Raw genomic sequence first — 21811 nt, 5'->3', positions numbered from 1 at the left:
CACGGAGTATTTCAGCAGTGTTTCACAATCCAAGGACAAAGTACCTTTCTGTTTTTTGAGTGTGACCTGTCATTGGTGTGTTGTCCATGACATTTATTTTGCTTTTGCCCTCTGTTGAAGTATTGAATAGGTGGGTTTTGGATTCACACAAGAGAAATGTAAATAAATTTGGCATATCCCTTCTAGAAAGTATTATCTCCTGTATGTATTTCAACTGGGAGTCAAAAGGAGAGGAGTGCTTGTTTTCCTTGATGGAATGAGGTCATTCAAAAAAGCAATTTTGGTGTTAAAGGATTTATGTTGAATTGGGCAGATGGCAGAAGCAGTGATTTCCAGACTGGCTTCAACTTTTCTAGGATCCAGGCTAGGGTCTCACATCATTCTGTCATCATCAGACTATCAGTCCATTACTGCAAATCTAACCCACAATGGTAATGGCTTTTAGGGGAAATAGCAATTGTAAATTCTTTGCATATGCCCATAAAAGTTGCTCCATCACTTGTCCAGTCCAAGAACTGCCTTTGGTGCCTGGGACACCCTCTTGCTTGTCTTCCCAATTCCCTGGTTTTCTGGTTTCACTGTAACTTAATGGTGCTTAATTGGGATGAAGCATGAGAATAAAAGTAGAGACTTTCCACTCTGGGAGCAATACATTCAATGTTTTGCTCATGAAAAAGCACAGCACATAAATAGACACTGATAGGTGCACACAGAGAACCTGACAGCAGCTGCTGCTTGGGTTTGTACAGTTGCTCTTTTGCCTGCAGTCAGCAGGAACCTGTCACATATTTCACTTGACATAATGATCCAGAGGGTGTATCTAACATATCTAAACTTCTTGTTACTGCTGTTGATGAAGAAGCATTCCTCCTGGCTTACAGCATGGCTTACCTCTGTTGAGACTGCCACACCAACAAAAGACCAGTTTCTTCAGAATAAGGGTGGATAAGCCAAATGTGAATGTGCACAAAAACACACACACAGGCTCACAAGCATGTGCACGTACATAGGAGCATGGTTACCACCCGAGGGCAGAATTAAGGCTACATTTGCTGATAAAAACCCAGGCTGTACTGCACACAGACTCTTCAGCCACCATGAAGACTGCAGGCATGCTGCTGCTGTTTGCTCTGGCTCTTTGCAGCATCCCAGGTGAGTAGCTTTACTGCCTCCTGCTCTGCCTCCAAGTAAGCACCGGCTGTCTTTGAAACCATAAAAACATCCTCAGACTGGAGAGAGAGCTTCATTCTACAAGGACTTATTTACTCCTAGAAAGATAGTGTTGAAAAGACTTGACATCAAAGACTATCACTTATGGGGTAATATTTTAGCAACAGAACTGAGTGGGTAAGAACGACTGTGGGAACAGCTCTACTCTCAGCGCTAGTTTATGCATAATGAAAGAAGTGACATGTACGTGGTACAACCCGGAGACTCAGACATCCAGTATTTAACCTCTGAAACATTGCAGAAACACAAATGATTTTGCTGAATGAAAGCAAACATTTGTTGCAGTCATCCTGAAACAAAATGCAATTTGAGAGCCTGAACTGTTGTAGAAGCTTTATAAAACTTAAATTCCACTAAATATTCCTCTTGTTTAAGAGCAGTTGTGGCAATGCATTTAAGATGCTGCCTCTGTGTACTTTATGACCCAGCTTTATGACCCTGTTTGCCTCAATAGCTTGCTTAGCTTTGAGTACACGTCCTGCTCCATTCTTTGAACCATGGAAAATGCATGTTTCTTCTTTTGTTTTGGACACTCTTTTCCATCTTAGCTGCAACCCTCATTAAAAAAATTATCCTACTGAATCAACATTGCAAACATACAGTATGGCACAAAATTTTGCCTGCAATTCCATTTGTCTGAGAAACCATTTATTAGCAAACACTGAATTGAAAATTATGTATTTGGGGCATGCATTTACAGATCTTTTAACTCTAATAGAACCCATTAATTGCATTTGTATAATATTTCCTTCTCTTTTTCTTTTTTTCCAGATACTGATGCACTGCAGATAAGGGACAGATCTCTATTTTCCACCATTTCTTTCCTTAAAGCAGTTTCTGTATAAATCTTTGCTAATCACATTGTCATTGAGCATTTGAAAATCCTGAGTCACCCAGCTATCTGAAAAATATTTGCCACAGGTATTATTGGATGAAATTGCCATTTTCATCTGATGATAGTTTCAACAAGTAGTACAGCATTTGGTTTGTGTCCAGGTTATTACTGGTTATTACTGACGTTACTGCAGCAGCCTTTGTGATGGCTACACAGGTTCTCCAGCGTTGGAGGCAATGTACCACTGCACCCCTGCCCTGCCCATGGGCTTTGTCTCAGCATCTGCTGCTGGCCAGTGCTGACGGGGAATTCAGGTTGTATGTGGGATCTCCTAATGCCACTTACCTTATATATCTGCTGCTAAGAGATTTTTTGAGAACGTACATTGCATCTATCTACAGGAATACTGGGGTAAATACCTGGAACCCATAGCTGACTGTATGATGGAACACATCCCACGCTGCAGGTCCAATGGTGTAACGTATTCCAATAAATGTTTATTCTGCAGTGCATTCCTGTACATATGAAAATAAATCTCCTCACTAACTAAATGGCAAACTAAATTAGCTCAAATTGACTAATCGGTCTTGGAGACTGGTTGGAGAAATAAAGTTATTTTGTGTTTTCCTGTTCTCACTAGCAAGGGTCACTTTTTTATTGGGATAATTTGCCAGAAATTCCTTTCTTTCTGGTATAGATAGGTAACATATAGCAGAATTCTTAATTCCCCTGTTAAGTAATTGTTGAAGAGCTTTCCTCTGGCAAAGTCTATTACCTACAGACTATTTGTTCTTCCTTTAAATTAAGTCTTTATCTTGTCTTTGAATGTTAGTAATAAAAAGAAATAGCTGGAATAGTGTTCAAAAGTTTTCTGTTTTGGTTGAGTTCCTCTATGAGATATCCTTCACCAGAGGGAGAGACAAGCAGTAAAAGCCCAGATGTTCTGTCTCTGAGGAATAGATTTCTTTCTCTACAGGACAAGCAATGGGACTCTTCTCTTGAGCTGTCTTGGAGAGTGTTAACTTCTTAAAAGGCTCAGATCAGAATGAGGAATCCTCTCTGGCAATGTTCCCCATGGCAGATGTTTCCCTGAAGCCTTGTCGTGAACCTTGAAAGCTCCTGATGAATCCTGAAACCTCTGCTTAATAAAAAACCCTATCAGCATTCATGTCTTGCTTTAATAATATGTCTCATTCTGTTTTTACCTACAATGTTTCAGGATTACATCACTGCAACAATCCTGGGGTGTGTGTATTAACAGACAAATTACAGGGGGAAGGAACATGTTGTCCTGATCTACAAAGAAATCAACCCTAGGCTCAAAGGCAATGGGGAGGTCTTGGGGAGCATTTGCCTTCATCTAGCTTTCCAAAACAAAACCAAGGCCAGAGATACATTTTGTGCAATGCTTCAATTGATTCATTCTACTAAGGGCATCTCAGCCAGACACTGTGGTTGGGCGAGGAACTGTCTGCCTCTCTAACACTGCTGCCTCATGCTTGCATTACTCTATGGTAGACACTGGCAGCATAGAAAGGACCCATGCAAACCTGAGCATACACATAAGCAGAGACAGTCCCAAGACTGTTGCACTTGGGGGTGCTTTGTGACTGCCCTGCAAAAGCCATGGAGGCACAGAGGGTCTTGCTGGCAAAGGGAGCTGCTCATCCCTGTTTCAGTTCCCAGGGTTAACTACAATCTCATATGCCCACAAGAGAAGTGGGGACGAAGGGCAGTTCCCAGCTGCATCTCTTCCCCTTGCAAGCAGGGTTGGAAACCCACCTTTAGGTAAGAGAAACCTCTTGCAATCTACTCTGCTTTTGGATAAGCAACAGGACAGGATGCTTTCTCTGGGCAGGCAGATACCTGGCTGCCCACGTTCATGTTTGCACCATTCATCGCTTCAGGGTGTTGTAGAAAACCAGTGGGCAGTCAGTCCTAACAGACCTGGTGTTGGGAGGACTGCTAGCAATTGCTACCACAGCCTGTTTCTGCACCTCACCCACCACTTAGCTGCTGCTTGTAGGTAATTACGTCAACTGTTGCATGTAGAGGATCCTTTGAGATTCTCCAGCCTCTGGAAATCTCAGCTGATGAAAGGAAGGGCTCAGAGTCATTGCGTTAATTTATTATTCATTAGGAGCAGAGCGCTGGCAGAGCGATGTGCTGTGCAGGCAGGAGTCTCACAGTCAAATAGTTAATGATCTTAAGTGACGATGTGTCACTTTGCAGAGACCGGAGAGAGCAGCTCTCTAAAGGGAGACAATTTATTTCCAAAAGACATGACTCCCTGCAACCATTTATTGTCAAGTCCTTTCCTGAGGCTGGAATGTCCCTCCTGTGAGAGGGAGCTCTGTGTGGAGGAAGGCATTTCAGTGTCAGGTGCAATTGCTTAGAACTAAGGCAAATTGGGGCTCTGGGAGGTAGTGCTGGGGGTGAGTGGCTCAGGGGCTTCGTGTTTCTTCTCCTTCTCCACCACTGAGTGAGGGAGTTGAGGATAAGAGATCAATTCCAGCATTTATTTTCTTTCCTGGAGAGCAGCAGGGAGGATGAGGATGGCCTTGAGAAGCCATGATGTCTTGGAGACAACGAGAGCTTCCAATCACACTCAAGATTCCAGTGGTCCTCAGAGGGCATCTTCCAGGGGCTGTGTCTGCTAAAGAGGAAAAACCACCAAGCAATTGAGGGGAAACTGTGAGTAGAAATGGACGGGGACAAATCTTTCACCCTGATGCAGAGTTTTTAGTCAGGAGTAACTGAGGGCACAGAAGGAGTCAGAGGCACCCCAAATCCCTCACTCCATGGGGGGCAGCTCCTTAGGATGGAGAAAAAGATAGTTCTCTTTTATGGACACCTTGTCAGAAATACTTTTTCTGTTGCTGCCTAATAAAATCCTGCCACAGTAACACAAAATCCTCTCACCATTACTAATCTAACTCTCCCTCCAGGAAATTCAAGGCAGGAAACATTGCCTGCCTGCTGAGGTATTTTATGGTACAGTTCTTTAAGCAGTACCTCGTCACCTTATGCCATTATCTGATGTTTGTAAATTTAGGAAATGTCATTCAATTACCACACAACCTGATTAATGCATTGCATGTACTTCTTTTGTTCTGCTCTATTTTACATCAGTGCTTCTGGTTTAGTGTACTGTTCCACTTCTGGCTGGCCAAAATATACCTCAGGCCAGTCTAGACCTTTCTGTTAATGCACTTTCTCTCTGAGGCTTCATTCAGGGTAAATGGTTTGTTACTACGTTCTTTCTTGATGCGGAGAAAAATAAAATGATGCTTTAGAAGAAAATTACTTGGAGACGTTGTTTTTGGGGCTGACTGTGTCAAAGCTATTGCAGTGAGGCAGAGCTGAGATTTGCTGAGGGACTGGGATGTGCAAGGGCCAGATTCTCAGCCTTTTGCTGTTAGTATGCAGCTCTCAGACAGTCAAATAATTCCAGACACCCTTCCCTGTGATATCATCTGTGCTTAAAGGACTGGAGATATGCAGGCAGCAATCAGATAGCTGAACTACAAGGAGAAATATTAGATGAGTGCGGCTTAGAGCATTTCCTTACTGTAAATTGAATTCATGTTCTCGTAGAAGATCCAGTTCTGCCCCCGTGTGCAGAGGTCTGGGAACAGCAACCTGGTTTTGGGAGCTCTTGCATTGTGCCACATTGCTAGTCAACGGCAAAGTGAAGAACTATCATTTCTCTTTGTAGCCAGGTGAATCCTGTGACATTTCAAACTAAAGCAGGGAAAATAAACTAAGAACTTGTTAGGTTGTCATAGGTTATGGACTTGCTTGAGATAGTGGGTCTCAAGACCAGAGGAAAAGATTCCCAGGAAAATACCAATACTATGGGAAGAAATAATGCTGGATTAGACACTGAGTAGAATTTCCAGAGTTATTGGAAATTTACATTACTACAACAGAATCCATTAGATGGCTACTGACTTTTATCCTACTCATGTGGCCATAAACTTCTTGAATGTTTGCCCTCTAGGAACTCAAAAGAACAGGAAGAGTTTTATTTAAAGTTTTCTGTGGATCTTGTATGTGTAGAAACTTCAAAATGATCCCGTGCCCAATGTCACTTTACTGAGCCCACCATCATGGTACCCTTGAATATCACAGGGGGGTTTGCCAGGTGGGTTTGTTTTGCCCTTCCCATTTGAAACATGTATATGACATTTCCCAAAGCTCACTCTTCCAAATGCATGGAGACGGTTGTTTCTGACTGCTCCTAAGGCCTGTTTTCAGCCCATCTGCTGCCCCACAATTACTTCTGTCCCATTCCCTCTGTTTCTTATTAATGGAGCTCCTTGTGCAACCCCATGTCACACCTATCCCAGCAGCTCTCCCTGCCCTGCCCTGACTGCTACCAATTATCTGCCATCTTTTCTCACAGAAGATCCAGTAGCAAGATTCTTTCCTTGCTTCTCTTTTCCTCCCTGCTGCCCTGTGAAGTGGCAGGGATTGCTGGTGGAAAAGGGGCTGCTCTTGGAGTAGTTCTGGCTGGCTACCCAGACCCTCAGAAGCAGCACGTGGATCAGCTGGGGATCTCCTCAGCAGATCTAGTTAATCAAAGGTGTTGGCCAAACATGAGAACGATGCCACTCCCTAGCAGATACCTCGCTGTTCACAACAGCTCCTGACCGACCAGTGTGATTTCAACCTGGCAGGAGAGGCAAGGGGAGAAGCAGCACAGATTCCAGCAACTGGGGATCTCTGGTCTGGTGGTGGCTACAGAGACCCTTGGGTTGCAGGGCTGAAGAAGAGACAGACTATGTTCCTGTAGCCTCTCTAACCACCGCAGATCCAGCAAGTGCCATCTTCAGCAGCAGCTGGTGCAAATTCTGAAGCCTTGCTTTCAGCCTTTGGCATTCTTGGCCCTGGAGAATAATCAAAATTAATGCTTCTGTGATTACTGCTTTCCTTCCAAATATGCCCACAATCAGTTCAAGGAATTTTAAAGTCACGTCACTCAGGGTATTAAGAATAAAACAGAAACAGCTTTCAAAGGAACCCTTCAACTTCTGATATTTGTGAATGAGATCCAAATAGCATTACTCATTTATTTTTCAGGGAAATGATTTCACTGATATGTACAGGCCAAATCCTGCACACTCTATTCTCCGACTACAGTTCCCTTACACTTTCAGCTACATTTTTGTGATTTCTCTGCCCATGCAAAGACTTAAACATCTCCCAGGATAATAAGAAAAACAGTTCTGATTATCTATCTAAAACTCAGGCTGCCTTTAAGCCACGTGTGTATCAAGCTTCTTCTAAAGCACAAACATGTTCCATCCCTCACTTCCTTCCATGACCACCTTAAAAATGTATGACTTTATGCAATATTCCTTATTTGTTTTTCCATACACTTACAAGCGAGTTGAACCACTTAACAGAACTTAGCACATTATTTTCACTTATCCTCCCTAAAATACAACTTGCAGCTGACACTCTAAATTTAATGCCCTATAACAGAGGGGGACGGGGGAAGCCTAAGGACTTGCCTTCTGTCTGCAGCTGCTGTAAATTTTTCTGAAATGCTTTTGATGCTAAGAAGCCCATTTCACCTGCACAGAATACCACTCACTTGCCATTAAAAGGTAACATTATCCAGTCCAGGTTTAAGGCTACTTATTCTCATAATTTCTTAATCAGACTTACGCCTATTGCCAACAGATTAATAACTCTTGCTCCTACCTAGAAATGCCTTGTAAACTTCTGAAGTTTTAGGTAATGCTTTCCTGTTGTGATGACTGTTTCCTTCCTGGTGGTGAGAAATCCAGTGTACCAGGAAACTACAGAAGATAGTGTGGACAGATTAATTGACCCCTCAGTATCTTTAAAATGGGATGCTGAGGGTGGCTGATGCCTTCCAAACGCCAGATTTTAAGTCTGTAAAAGCTTAGGTGTCCCATGCTGCTGTACTCCCTCTCTGGTGTACCATGGAAATCTCCTGGAGCCCTAGTGTATGTAATACTGTGTGCACAAGTTCAAACACTCTCAACAAATGGACTTTTTTTGCTTTACCAACTTCCATACGTAATTTCACAACATCTACTATTAAGACAGTGCTCTTGTTTGGAAAGTACAAATCACTCATTGTTAACAAGCTGGGTGTAGCTCACATTTTTTTTTTAATTCTTCTGGCCATCTCTCTAACAAACAAGTATTCTTTAGAGCTCAACTCAATAATCAATACAATTTTCTTCGTTTACAGAGCAAATAATTACTTTCTGTGATGACTTCACAAGGTCAGGGAAATGTATATATATAATGCAGAGAAAGAAGGCTGAGAACCATCTACTGAGCTCAATCAACAGCTTTGCAAGTAGCTGACTATACAACCATCTCTGCTATGAAGACAACAGGGAGCATTGCCCTTCTTGGGCTTATGCTTCTCAGCTGCCTTTCTGGTAAGTTGTTTTTGCTACAGACTATGCTAGTAGCTCTAGTCCTCCTGAACCCTTGGCTTTATATATATACCCTAAAGGAGAATTCGGTGTTTTGGAGATGTGATGATTTAGTAATATGGGGTCTCTCTTTTAATGAACTTTATCCTTGGGCAGATAAATACTATATATCGATAGGATGCTTTTCTCTGATTTAAGCTGATGAATCTTAGTGGGGATAATAGTACTGCAAAAGGAGAAAAGTTTATGTCCTCTTTCTTCTTTAGTGAGTCAAAAATTCTAGTTTTACAAAGAATAGACTTTTTAAATCTTAGTATATAACTTCTTTTTTTTTACTTGGAGTAGATAAAAAATTTGGAAAACCAATCACTTCTCAGTAATGAGAAAGTGTGTTTCGTTACTCTGTTGGGAAATTGATAATTCCAAAGGAATTTTAGTCAAGGGCACTGTACAATTTTAATATTTTATAATCTCTGTTTTTATTGTAGATATTGCTAGCGCTCAGCTGCGGGTGAGTAGTAGATCATCTTTGTAATTTAGTCTTGATTTCGAAGTTTAGATGAATAATTCATGCTGACACTGTACCCCAGGGAAGGTTTGAGGGAGGAAAAAAAAGAGTGAGTGAGAAAGGAAGAAGTAAAGGTACTGTTAAGTATTATGCCACTTCTTTCCTCCAAAATAAGAAAGTATCTTTGTCAGAGAAAGACAACTTACCGTGTTGATGATAAAAAAGACAGTGATAAATAATGCAGAGTAGGAGTCAGCACAGCACAGAGCACCAGCAGAAAATCTATACAACTATTGAATAACTGCCTAAATATCCTCCCTGTCTTGATTCCCCAAGCAATGACCATTTTTGCCTGTAACTCTTGCCAAAAGTACTGAAAGTATTAATAGCAAAAAGTTCCCTTTGTATGCTGTAAGAAACACGGTATAGTTTGTTCCCTCTCTTCTTCACCATGGAGGAATGATAGAGGAAAAAAAATGACCAACAGTAGTCTCCCAGTACAGTGAAAATATGATAAACACAAGCACACTCTTCTCTCCACTTGGAGAAATGATAAGTCTTTTTTAACAGGCTTCCTGCACCAAATACCCGTTGACTGGAGGGTTACTTATTGCCTGTCCCCGCAACTACGAACCTGTCTGTGGAACTGATGGAGTGACCTATCCCAACGAGTGCTCCCTCTGCAAAGAGCTGTTGTGAGTATAAGGTCTCCTGATTACTTGCAATGCCAGTTGAAGCAGCAGACAGAAGCCTTTGGGGTTGTGACTAATCGTGGGGCGGACTAGATTTTTTCATAAGTTTCTGTCTTCCCTAATGCCCATGATCTTCCATGTCCAAGCTCTTGAATCTGATTAATTACTGGGGCTTTACGAGTGGAGAGGCTTAATGAGTGAGATGACTACATGGTAGGAACAGACTAATCCTTCTTTTCCTTCCCTCTCCCTCTCTCTAGCCGTAACCGCGCCATTGACAAGAAGCACGATGGAAGATGTGTGAAGGTACGAGCTGAGCTCGGGCCCTTCTCCCGCTGTGCTGAGCGCTGGGGGGTGAAACGATGGCAAAGAGCTAGACACAAACCTTCCCGAGGAATAACTCTGTATTAAACCCACGAAATTTTAAACTGTCAGAAATGGAATGAAATTGAAGAATTTCAGATTTTCAGGAATTCCTTTTAGCTTTTGTTGGAACAGTTAAAGTCAGTGAGTTTTACAATATTATCTTGTGTATAACACCAGACTTAAGAATGGGAACTTTTGATTTCAGTAATTCTTCAGCATTATCAAAATTTTTCTCTTTAGACTTAGAGGCTTGTTAAAGGTAAGAAATTCCCAGAGGAATTTTGAATTTTGACTAAATTTAAAAAAGTTTGACTAGACCTTCCAACCCAACACATTCTATGATTCTATGATAAATTGTAATTTTGTAACAGAAAAAATTGTTCTATCAGGACATTTATCTTAAAGTTTGTTTACTAATATATGGCACTGCTATGGAGAAGTATCTGTTTTAACTTTAGAGAGAGAAACTAAAGAAACACTCTAGCTGTGCAATTTAACATAACATGATGACTTCCATTTTAGTACACTCAGAGTAACTGCAAAAACACCAAGGTGAGTGTAAACTCTGTTTGCTAGTGGCATTGACATTTTGCAGCAGAAGCTGCTGCCACGTAAGGCTTTTTAGGCAAAGATCCTTCATGGTGGCATTCCCAGTGAAAATTCTGAAGATGATAGGAATGAAGCCCACTTCAGGACAGGAAAAAACAAGATCGTGCTCTACCCACTTGCAGGATTTCAACTGTGTGTGCTTCCTCAAATCCATCAGGCTGGGGCTGGAAGCTCTTCTGCCCTTGCAGCTCTGGGGAGAGGGGGAGATGTCTCTTGCACCGTGCTCCATTACACAGGATGGGTGCACAGGGGAGCAGAGATTAAAGTGTTATTCTGTGACTGTTTCAGATCGACTGTACTGGCCATCTGAAAGCAAGCAGTGGCCGCGCGGTTGCCTGCACCATGGAGTACATGCCCATCTGCGGCACCAATGGGATTACCTACTCAAACAAATGTACCTTCTGCAATGCTGTGGCGTAAGTGAAGGGGCTGGGTTATGGGTTTCTGGATCAGTGGGTGCTCATGTTGATATTTAGAGTGTAACGAGGTAGTTTGACTTGTGAAGCAGCTGTGCTGATTCTTTCTTGCCTCACTTTCTTCCCAAAGGAATGGTCTTGACTTAAACGTGCGCCATCATGGAGAATGCAAAACTTCCACTGAGGTAAAGCACAAAAACCTGCACTCAACTGCTGTTACAATACATTTACAACACAAATTCACTGCATCGTAACTAAATAATAGAAACGCCTGCACTGTCCTGGTGCCTTTGCCCTGCAAATGGGATTTGAGGAAAGCAGTTGAAGTATGATAGGGTCAAAGGGTATTGAACCAAATCCCTCACTCAGATATGTGGTCCCCCCTCTGACCTGGGGACAAAGCAGTCAGTGGGTGCTGAGACATTCATTTACTGGGAAAGGGGCTGAGCAAGAGATTCTGCTCATCCCTTCTGCAGGAGAATGATATACTACCACCCCACCAGTGGCGGTGGTTCCTGGGGTGGGAGTACTTTCTGCACTGCACTGCGAAGCTTGCTGTATGCTTGCCTGTGTTGAACCAAAGCAGCCCATGGGAGGGCCAACCTGGAAATACCAGCATGGTCATTTCCCTATTTATAATAGTATTGATCACATTTTTTTTGCCCTTGCTTTCTCCCCACTTCAGGCTTCCAGAAGTAGGCACATTCTCTGCCTCTGAGTTTGCAGAGTTGCTGGAACAATAGAGCCCTGTACCTGAAAAGTGCTTTTATGCTTTGCCGTATTGTAAACATTAAATAAACATAAAGCATTCAGGAAGGAAATTATGGGGAACAAAAACTTTAAAAAGTGCTCTTACTCCACTATTAGGAGATTGACTGCAGCGAATACCGGGGTAGAAGCGTCATCTGCCCTGCTGACTACAACCCTCTCTGTGGCTCCGATGGCAGAACCTACTCAAACAAGTGCCAGTTCTGCAATGCATTCACGTGAGTATGGAGCTCACCACATAGCCATGAAACCAGAGGGGCCAGAGCACATACGCAGCCACGGCAGCTGGTGTGGAAGGCCTGGAGCTCCCATTACCCTCTTGGTAAATCCATCCCTACTCCGTGCTCCTCTCCTGGGGTTCACTTCTCTGTCACCCTCCAGGCACTGCAGAACTTAAGCCCAAGTGAGCCTTCTTCTTCCCTTCCAATTAAATCCAGATCCCCATTTGCAGGCTCATAGAGTTGCTGACTCCCTCCCTGCCACAGTGATTTAAACTGTGACTGTAGGAGGTGTCCAAAATTATGGGGTTTGTCCCAAATCTCTTTAATGTGAGAAAGCGTGTAACCTGAGGAATCAGGAAAGAGATGAAACATGAAGTGCATTACTTTATAACTCAGAGAGCAAGAAGGCTTATTTAGGTAAAGTTAGACTATAAAAATGAGATCCATGTCTCTAATTTTGGTCTCCCTCTTTCTCTTCAGGAGGAGCAGAGGAACTCTGCGGCTCCAACACCGTGGCCAGTGCTGAGCTCTGGAGCCATACCCTTCGTCCTGATTTTTGCCTTACAAATCCTGCAATCACACATGCTCTTCCCTGCTCCCTTGACTGTTGCACGTTGGTCTCTGCTTTGATTAATCAATAAATTAAACGCACCCACTCTCTTTGCCGTGGACTGTTTTCTGTTTTTTTTTTTTTTTTTCTTTTTCCAGGGCAAAGGTAATGGTCTCCAGGCCTTTAAGTACTTATCTGTGAGGCAGGAGAAGTTGTGAAATAAACCACAACAAAGAGCAAAGCTAGTGCTTGTCACACACCAACCCAAACCCTTGTGAGAGTACGTCACTCCACACCACACCATTAGAAGAGAAACCAAGCTGCTATAAAATACTGCCACTTTCCTAATTTGCATGTCTTATAGAGTGTGAATGGATTTGACTTTGTAACAGTACTGATTCTTGGAGGAACAGGTTCTTTTAGGGGCCCTGGCATGGGGGATGGCCATGGTCAGCCCCACCTGGTCACACCTGGGCAAGGGGCAGGTCTGGCAGGGCATTATAAAAAGGAGGCTTGTAGCAAAGGGAGGAGGCTATCTCACAGGGAAGAAAATTAGGAATTGCTGCTTCCTGGAAGGGTGTGTTCATCGAGACTGTGTTGATCAGCAGAAAATTGCAGCAAGCTAGACAAGACTGTAATGAGCCTAATGAGAACCCCAGAAAAAAAAATTAGACTGGGCTCACGCTTTCAGCCTCTTGGAGAAGAGATCTGGAAAGTTGTACTTGTGGTATTTGAGGCAGATGTAGGGCAGGAAAGTCTACAGGAAAAGACCTTGGATTTTCTAATCCCAGGAAAGAAGGGCCAGAAGATATGCTGGTAGCTACAAGAGGCTTTCTATCTTGGGGAAGAAAGGTATGGAGATACCATCGTTGCGGGAGTCTAAAGAGTGCACTGGAGGAGCAATGGTATGTATGAATGTTCATGATGATGTGCCATCTTTTCAGGTGAGTCAAAGAGTTAATACGCAAACAGCATGGGCAAAAAGTCCCAAGTGTCATGGCTCACACAATCCCTTCCTCTTCCTTTCTCCACCTGACATTCTTTTGTGATGTAACAAGAATATCTGCTGCCAAGTCTGATATTTAAGACAAAATCTGTGACTTCCAAGCCTTTTCTCTGGGTCTTGTAGATAATTTCTTGACCAGGAATTTTGCAGGTGCTTCCCCCTGGAAGATAAGAGGCTTGTCCTTCCCCTAGTACTAGCACAGAACAGTGCTCTGTCCTAGGAGGAGGAATGGAACTTCTTATTTTCAGGTTTGGGTTTGTTTGTTTGTTTTGGGTTTTTTTCTCTCTTAGTACAGGCAATATAAATCATATCATGCCTTTTTGCCTGCTCTTGAGAAAAGACAGTCTGGGGAAGTCATGAGAGTTCTCACTGCTTACTTGCTTCTGCGTGTGTGAAAAATAATTAAGGAATAGTCTAAGTAGCTAGTGGATGTTAACAGAGAGCTGTCAGCACAGGACAGACCTGTGCTATAATTTCTTGTTGGTCAAGAGTTTTAAAGAGAGGCCATGGAGTTTTGGCCATAGAGGGAAATTGTCTTCAACAACATGACCCTACAGTGAGCTTCCTCTGCAGTGATAGCTTCTGCCTGAGGATGCCAGATACTTGCTTAGGAGCTCAGAAGGCTTTAGAAATGACCAAAGAAGAGCTTCTCACCTACAGGCAAAGGGAGGGCAAATGGCGAGTACTGGGTATATGTCTTGTGAGCCTCTAAGTAAGAACTCTTTAGAAGATGGAAAGGTTTGTATCACATAAAAGTAAACACTGCAGCATAGGTAAGTACTTGGCTTGACACTGGCAAAACTCCGCCCAACTTCACCCCTTAGACTGCAAAGCAAGGTTCAGGTGCCCTTTTTCTATCCCTGGTTTTCAAAGGAGTCACAGGGACAGGAGAATTCCCACACCTACCTCAGCAAGTAGCCTGTTTCAGAGATTGCAATGAAGTAGAAAGGGGTAATACCAGTAATCACCTGGTTGGTAATTTAGCCTCTTCCTCTCCTCAGCCCGGAAGGGACTGGTCCCTGTGGTACATTTGCTGAGGCTTTAGACAGTCAGTTATGCTGCAGCAACCGACACCTTTGGGTAGATAAAGGACTGAGGCATGAAGGCTGTGATCGTGAGCAGTGACGTACGAAACGAGAAAAGGCAAACGAGTAGTGCTGCGAGTGGCAGAACTCGGCGTGGTTCCGAACGACACTGCAGCTGCCTGGCTTGGTCACTACATTATAGGAGAGGCTGCATGGTGAGCTCACCCTTCACAGACATCTGAGAACTCACCTGCTGGTCACGGTTTCTCTGCTGTGTGGATTTTCAGATGTCTAGCAAGCTGCAAACTCTAATGCTCCTCAGATGTAAGGCATTCATAACATCGCTGTCCTGCAGAAGCTCTCTCGCTGGCTGAGGACATTAGTAGCATCTTTCCTTGGTTGCTAGAAAAATGTGTAAAAATGTATTTATATTATTATTTTTATTTTTTTTCTGTTCCTATGTCAAATTTGGTTAGAATTAGTTGCAGATTGAAAATATACTGGGGGAACTAATAAACAGATGTATTACACATTGCTCTCCTAAGCCTGGTCTCCTTAGGAAAGCACACTAAGATTTTAAGCTTATTCTTATATGAACAGGTATTTTTTTAAGTCGTGCGGCTGAACACATATCCTTGCACAGACTTAGCTGGGAATCGAGCTCAGGTCTCCCAGTTCCCCATCAAATTCCCTTCATTACCACTTGCTGTGGGAGCGGAGCCCTAACATATGTTTGTGAATGCAAAAAAAAAAAACCCTGGAAAACATTGACAGCTAGAGTTTAAATAGTTCAGGGAGGAGAGTCAGCAATCTTATTTGGGACTGTGCACACAGCTATGAGAGCATGTCACATTGGAGCTCTTCTCCACGCCAACCCAACAAATTTAGAACCATCCTCAAAAATAGCCAGGGAACAACGTATAATTGGTTTCACAGACAACATATTCTCATGCTGTGATTTATTTTGTAATGTCTGGTGAGTGTCATCACGCCGCACTCAAAGCCTCGGAGCTGGCGTTCTGCAAGGACCCAGAGAATGAAAATTACCAGCTTCCCCGATGAATCACCGCTTTGAAAATTCACCCTTGTGAGAATCTTGTGACTATTTAGAAAAAAAAAAAAGATATTACAAGCCTGTCTATCACCCATATAATTAGCCCTTTCTAGGTTTGATGTGGACAGGGCAGCATTCCTAAAGCACTATAAACATGGCCAGGACCAATAATGGCTTTAGAAACGAAGCGGAGAAGTTCTCACAATTAAGGTGGGGAATGAGGACGGCTACGGATGGGCACATAAATACACAGGCAGGCGGGTCTGTGTGTGCACTGTGGGCTCCGATGCTGAGACGACACCTCCGGCACAGATCGCTTGGCTTGGACTAAAGAGCTACCTGCAGCATGAAGGCAACAGGTGCCTTAGTGCTTCTCAGCCTGCTGCTGCTCTCTTTCTTCTCGGGTAAGTGATCTTTTCCCAAGCCTAGGAAAAAAAAAAAAAATCAAACCCCAAACCTTTCCTGACAACAGCAAACTTTAGAGAGCCTTGATCACCGGATAACAGGCTTGAAGATAAAGCTGAGCAAGTAGAAAATATCTGTGGGACTCGCTGGCTCGTATGACATACTTCCACTCCTCGTGTGCCTCCGCAGTGAATAACGCAGTGGAGGTGTCACTGGGAGACAGGGCGAGCAAATTCTAAGCAGCTCTTGCAGCAAATGTACCAAAACAGAGTGTAATTATGAATTTTTGGCACAAATGTTCACTGGAGAGATTTGCTGAACCAGTTAGAGAAGAAACTCACTCACCTCAGGGCCATCATCTCTTGTTTTGATCCTAAGCATCTTGGTATTGGTGTTTTCCTTGGAGATGTAGAAACGTAATTAGATGAAAGTTGCAGCTTTCATTTATGTTGCAGAGAAAAGCTTGAAAATTAAATTCAAATGTCCTCAAGGAGTCAGAACAAAGAGGGCAAATTAAAAGGATCCAGCATTTATTTATCTGGAGATTTACACATCTCTCTGATGATCTGGGGAAACTGAGTGATGATTTTTTAAACATATAGGTCACGTCAGTGTTATCAATTGCTTGCGTCCAGCTGACCCAGCTTTCAAAGGTTTGTGGTGATGCTTGTTGAAGAATGTGCAGAACAAGAATTATTTGTACTTGTTTTTCTGTGAATAATTTGAATAAAGAATTCACTTGAGAAAATTGCAAGCACTGCATGGAGAAAAGAGGTGAATTACTTTGTACACATTATTCATTATGAAATATTCATCTGTCTCTAATTGAGTCTTAATTGGGACTGGGTTCTGTCAGAGTGCTGAAGCTTCCTTCCAAGGCCAGGCAGAATAGCAGAAAACTCTGTGATCTCCTATAAAATAAACAGATGTCAAGAGACATCATCACAAAGTCCTCTGTAGCCACATGTAATATTTATAAAAACTATCTAATGAGCTATTTTGTAAATAATATGCAGATAGCCATAACAGCGACTTTAGAATTAAGGCAGCCTAGCCTAACCTGAGGACATGAGAAATACGCCAGCATCAAGGATAAAACACTGAAGGGCAGTACAATTGGCAGAAGAAGTAGAGTGGTTTGATGGATGATGGTCTGACTGACTCGAGCTGGGTGGGATTTCTAACATGTGAGGACCCTAGTGTAGGACAAGGTGCTCCCATCTCCTGCCCGGAGCCACCTGAGCAGCCTCACAGCTGGCAGTGACCCCAGGAGGTACAGCCTTGCATCCGAACCTCTGCTGCCCCACTGCCATGTGAGATAAAGGTGCTTGTCCCACAGTGTTGTGACCTAGATGCCACAAACCTGCATTCAATCCACCCCTGAGTGTCAGGCTCCCTCCTAGAGACATCACAGGGTTGCCCCGTCCTGCAGCTCTGACTCAAGCTACCCGCCTGACTACAGTCTTTGCAGTGAAGAAATACAAAGAGGATGGACCACTTAGCTTCCAGCCCAGAGCCTGTGGTGACAGCGGGTATTTTTGCACTCTCCCTGACCGGCACTGCCTGTTCTGCTCTGTATCACCACATGACATCTCTTTGTATCTCGCCCGAGATGAACTTGTCCTAGTAGAGTCTTTGGGCTGCAGTCTGCTGAGGATGGCTGCAAAGCTGATCACGGGGTCTCCTATTGCTTCTCCACGGTACACCCTTCTTAGCAGAACCAGCCATTATTCAGAGGTGCGGGAGCCTAAAAGCTTTAAAAGTCAACATAGCTTTAAAATCCCTGTGGAGCACGGCTCCAGATCGGATATGGCAGCTCGCTTCCCCGGAGTGGCTGCCTTCCAGGAGATTGGGTTGTGTGGCTGAGGTGCAGTTAGCAGCTGAATGACTGATTACATGGTATTTTAGTAACATTTTTCAAAAAAGCAAAATACTGCAAAGCAATTCAGATAATGTATTTCCTGCCCCCTCCTCCACCACACAGGATGACAGAGTAGCAAAAACCTGGTATATGTTCCTCTGAGGTTTGAACAAAAGGTTTGTGACTTTAATTCAGCCTCTATTAGAAAATAATGCAGACACATAAATTCTCTGGGGTTCTGTTCTTGGTTGTTTGTCTTGTGTGTTTGTTTGTTTTTCATTCCAGATGTAGCAGGTCAAGACATTGAAGAGGTTAGTGCAGCTGTTTCTGCTTACTGAATCTGCATTTTCTAGAGGAATGATTTTGTTACAAAGATCTTGGTGCGTGGTAAACAATTTTTAATGTCTTCTGGGAGCAGGTGGGTCCTTCCAAGGAGTCCCAACACTTCGAGGGGTTGTACTGCACTGTTGTACTGGGAACTTTATGTCTGGCCACATTAGGAAGTAGACCAGAGAAATAGATGGCTGGTTTCCCATGATGCTTCCCATGATTAGGCCTAGGCCGCTTGCACAGGGCTGTGTTTGTACACAGCACCACTTTTGTCCACTTTGCTCCACTGTCCAATCTTCTCAGGGAACAAAAGGACTACTCAGAGTGTTTTATCCTCCAAACAAGGTCTATCACCAGGACTTATCCAGAGACAAAATATGTGTACATTTCCTGGACGTTATTTTTAATTCCCCATAGACTAAGGTTTTGTCCTCCTTCCACTGGGAGGGCAGAGAGCTTCAGCAAGCACCAGGCTTGAGGGCACAGTTTCGCAAGATGCATGAAGCCATGCAGCAGTGAGCTAACCTGACGCCAAACACCTGAAAGAGCATCAGTGCTGACTCTTCTCCTACATGCCTAGGCTAATCCACTACTGCCTTTGGGAGATCAGGACTTCTCCCAGGTGAATACAGTTGCCTTCCCCAAACATGGGAAAATTCTTCTGAAACCCTGCTTCTCCTCACTTCTGACAGGCTTTTGCTTTCAGTAAATTGGCAGTGTCATCACTGCTACTTTAGTCCTCTTGTCAGAAAAAGGGTTATATTACTGACCTTGTATCAAATTTCCAAAGTGAAAGAAAGAGTCTGGGAGTCCTGAAAGGGGATTTTTATTCCTTTTGCAGATTTGCAGAGAGTTTGTAAGCAGAAATGTGTACTGCACGAGGGAGTCCAACCCTCACTGCGGCACGGATGGCAACACGTATGGAAACAGGTGTGCCTTCTGCAAGGCAGTGCTGTAAGTATAAGGAGAGGGAATCAAAAACTCAGAGAGAGTTGGCTCCATTTCCATGTATGCAATTATGTTCTCCATGGAGGAGAGGCCCTGCATCCAGGCATCTTCTTGTATGGACCAGCCCCCAAATCATGCCAAGTGGAATATTTCCTCCTTGGAATGGAGCTGTGTGAATGCAGGTTAATTTTAATTCATGTCTAGGCTTTTGATGCTGCTGGTTGCCATGCTGAGAGGCAGCACGGGGCCTGGGAGGCAACTGCATCCTGCCTGTGCCTTCTGCATGCACTAAATAGATGCACTTTTCCCACTGTATGCCATGGGCTGCAACTCTCACAGCCCACATTTCTGAATACAGAGAAGCGTCTGGAGGAAAGTGGGAGCTGAGCTGTGCCAAATTATTCCTGAAAAGTCTGAATGGACTTTGTGGAATAGGACACAAAATCTCAAAAGAAGGACCTGAGTTTCTCTTTTTCCTGAGCGCTGTCACCTTTTTTTAGGAGATGCAACAGGACTCATCACCCCTGGACTGAATGTGCTTGCAAAACATCTTTTTTATCTTAGCAGCCCTTAACATTTGTTGCACACTTAAGGCTGCTTTATCTTAGGGGAAGTCAGAGGAGAGCAAGGAGAGGGGAGAAATGTCTTGATGTTCCCTGTGAGGCACACTAGCATGATTCAGTCAAACAGTCCCGTTTGGAGAGATGAGCTCCTTTGTCCCCCACTGTGCCTTCTGTTGTACACTGCTTTGTCTAAGTCTGACTTGCTCCTTTTACAGGAGAAGTGGTGGGAAAATAAGATTGAAGCACATGGGGAAATGCTGAGTCCCCTCTGTCACCGAGACCAGCCGCAGCCGCCTGTGCGCAGCCATGGAAGCACCTTGCCCTCGTCTCCGCCGTCTCTGCTCAATAAAACAAAACTCAGCACGACTCTTTGGGTGGATTCCTTTTTCCGTAATAGCCAGAAGAGTGCTTTGACAGAGCCGTGCTAGAGCCTAATGCGTGGCTTTGCTATTGCCTCGCCCTCCCCCGGGGAAGCCGGGCACTCCCTGTGCCAGGCCGTGAGTCCCGGCTCCCACGGGCCCATGAAACTCCTGGTCCTCCCAGCCCCGGCAGCCACGGCTCTCCTGCCCCGGCTCCCACGGGCCCAGTGAAACCTCCTGGTCCTCCTGGCTCCTGCAGCCACGGCTCTCCTGCCCCGTCCTGCCTGACAAACTGGCACACGCTCCCTGGGCAGCAGAGCAGTGTAACCGCCCGTGGGCTCCTGCCCAGCTCTCCCTATCCAAGGGGGTGGGTGGCAGCGGGTGCCTTTCTTCTTTACCCAGCCTCCATAGGCATGTTCCTTCCTCTCTTGGAGGTTATTGTGGGAGGGTGACAGGAGAGCTGGTGAACAGCGTGACTGCTTATGCCTCATATCCTTTGGAAACCAGAGATAAACAAGCTGAGGCTAGGGAATGCTGCTCCATTTAAGCCTGCGTCAAGAAGATGGCAGGTGGAGGCTGGTTTTCAGCAGAAGCTGCTAGGCTCTTCTTTCCAAATTGGTCTCTTTCTTCTTCCTTCTAAGAGAACGCTTTGTCTTGAAAACTGTCAATTCACCAGCATTAGTTTCCTGCTGCCAAGTGGCTTTTCATGCTAATAAAATTATATTTAGAAGAGCACCAGATTGTATAAAGTGTCAATAATTTTTTAAAAAAAAAAAAAATATTCCCTGGAGGAGAAGAGCTGTGGGCTTCCTCTTCCCACCTCTAGGATAAACTCTCCCTGAATCATGCGCAGACCTTGATTTCCCAGGCACAAATATTTGCATTTATTCACAACTTTTAATGCACATAGACTTTATCCTTTAATTTTCACATGGCTGCTCTCTCTCTTCTTGGTGCTGGCTGGAAAATCCTTTCTTGTGCAAGCATGAGAAAATTAATTCTATAGTCTTTCCCCATTCACTATGCAAAATTCACACAGAGAAATAGTTGTGGTATCCACTTGTTAAAACATTGGCAGCAGATCAACGGGACACCAGCACCTTCACCTTAAACACTTAACTTTCAAAGGGAGCTTTAGATTTTATCATGAGCCTCAGGGATCAACATATTTTGAAAGCACCTAAATGCTGAGCATCTGAACCTCTGGACCTGGTTTGGACAGAGCTTGAGCTTCTGCCTTCTGTGCCACAATCCATGCTTTGAAGTCAGTTGGGTCACAATGCCCAAAATAAGAGAACTTAATGTACTCAGCACACTTAATGCTGGTTTCTCTTCGGGTAATTCACATTTGTGGTGCCAATTCTGGGAAATCCTTTGCCATTTGGTAACTTTACAGACAGCCCGCAGGCAGCAGCCAGCCAGCAGTAGAACCACACAGGCAAAATTCCATGTTGGCTGGTTTGGAGCTTCTCTCAGACCAGCTGTCTTTGATCCTGAAGTTTATCCCATTCCAGCCTACTGGATTCTTGCAAAATCTGCCACCTCTTCTTGGAAACAGACTAAGCCTCTTTGCATCCCAGGTTGTACAGCCAAGGGAAGTGCACTCGTTTGTTTTCAAATTCAGATGTTACATTAGTAAA

General features: G+C 43.9%; 2 protein-coding genes across 2 annotated transcripts; both read left to right on the top strand.

Annotated features, from left to right (window-relative positions):
• Positions 1–8435: 8435 nt before the first annotated feature.
• On the top strand, positions 8436–12596 carry SPINK9 (serine peptidase inhibitor, Kazal type 9). Its single transcript, XM_008938654.1, is given in 7 exon segments — positions 8436–8493; positions 9546–9693; positions 9951–9996; positions 10954–11081; positions 11212–11266; positions 11949–12067; positions 12551–12596. Coding segments are annotated over 7 exon segments (600 nt in total).
• Positions 12597–16051: 3455 nt separating this feature from the next.
• Positions 16052–20073, top strand: SPINK6 (serine peptidase inhibitor, Kazal type 6). Its single transcript, XM_008938650.1, has 4 exons — positions 16052–16109; positions 18257–18282; positions 19143–19255; positions 20028–20073. Exons 1-4 carry the CDS (start codon positions 16052–16054, stop codon positions 20071–20073), a joined length of 243 nt encoding a protein of 80 aa, XP_008936898.1.
• Positions 20074–21811: the final 1738 nt, after the last annotated feature.

The sequence above is a fragment of the Merops nubicus genome, unplaced genomic scaffold (assembly GCF_000691845.1).
Source record: "Merops nubicus isolate BGI_N331 unplaced genomic scaffold, ASM69184v1 scaffold4174, whole genome shotgun sequence".
Classification (NCBI taxonomy): Eukaryota; Metazoa; Chordata; class Aves; order Coraciiformes; family Meropidae; genus Merops; species Merops nubicus.
The sequence above is the reverse complement of the archived record's forward strand: the minus strand, read 5'-3'. Positions and strand labels throughout refer to the sequence as shown.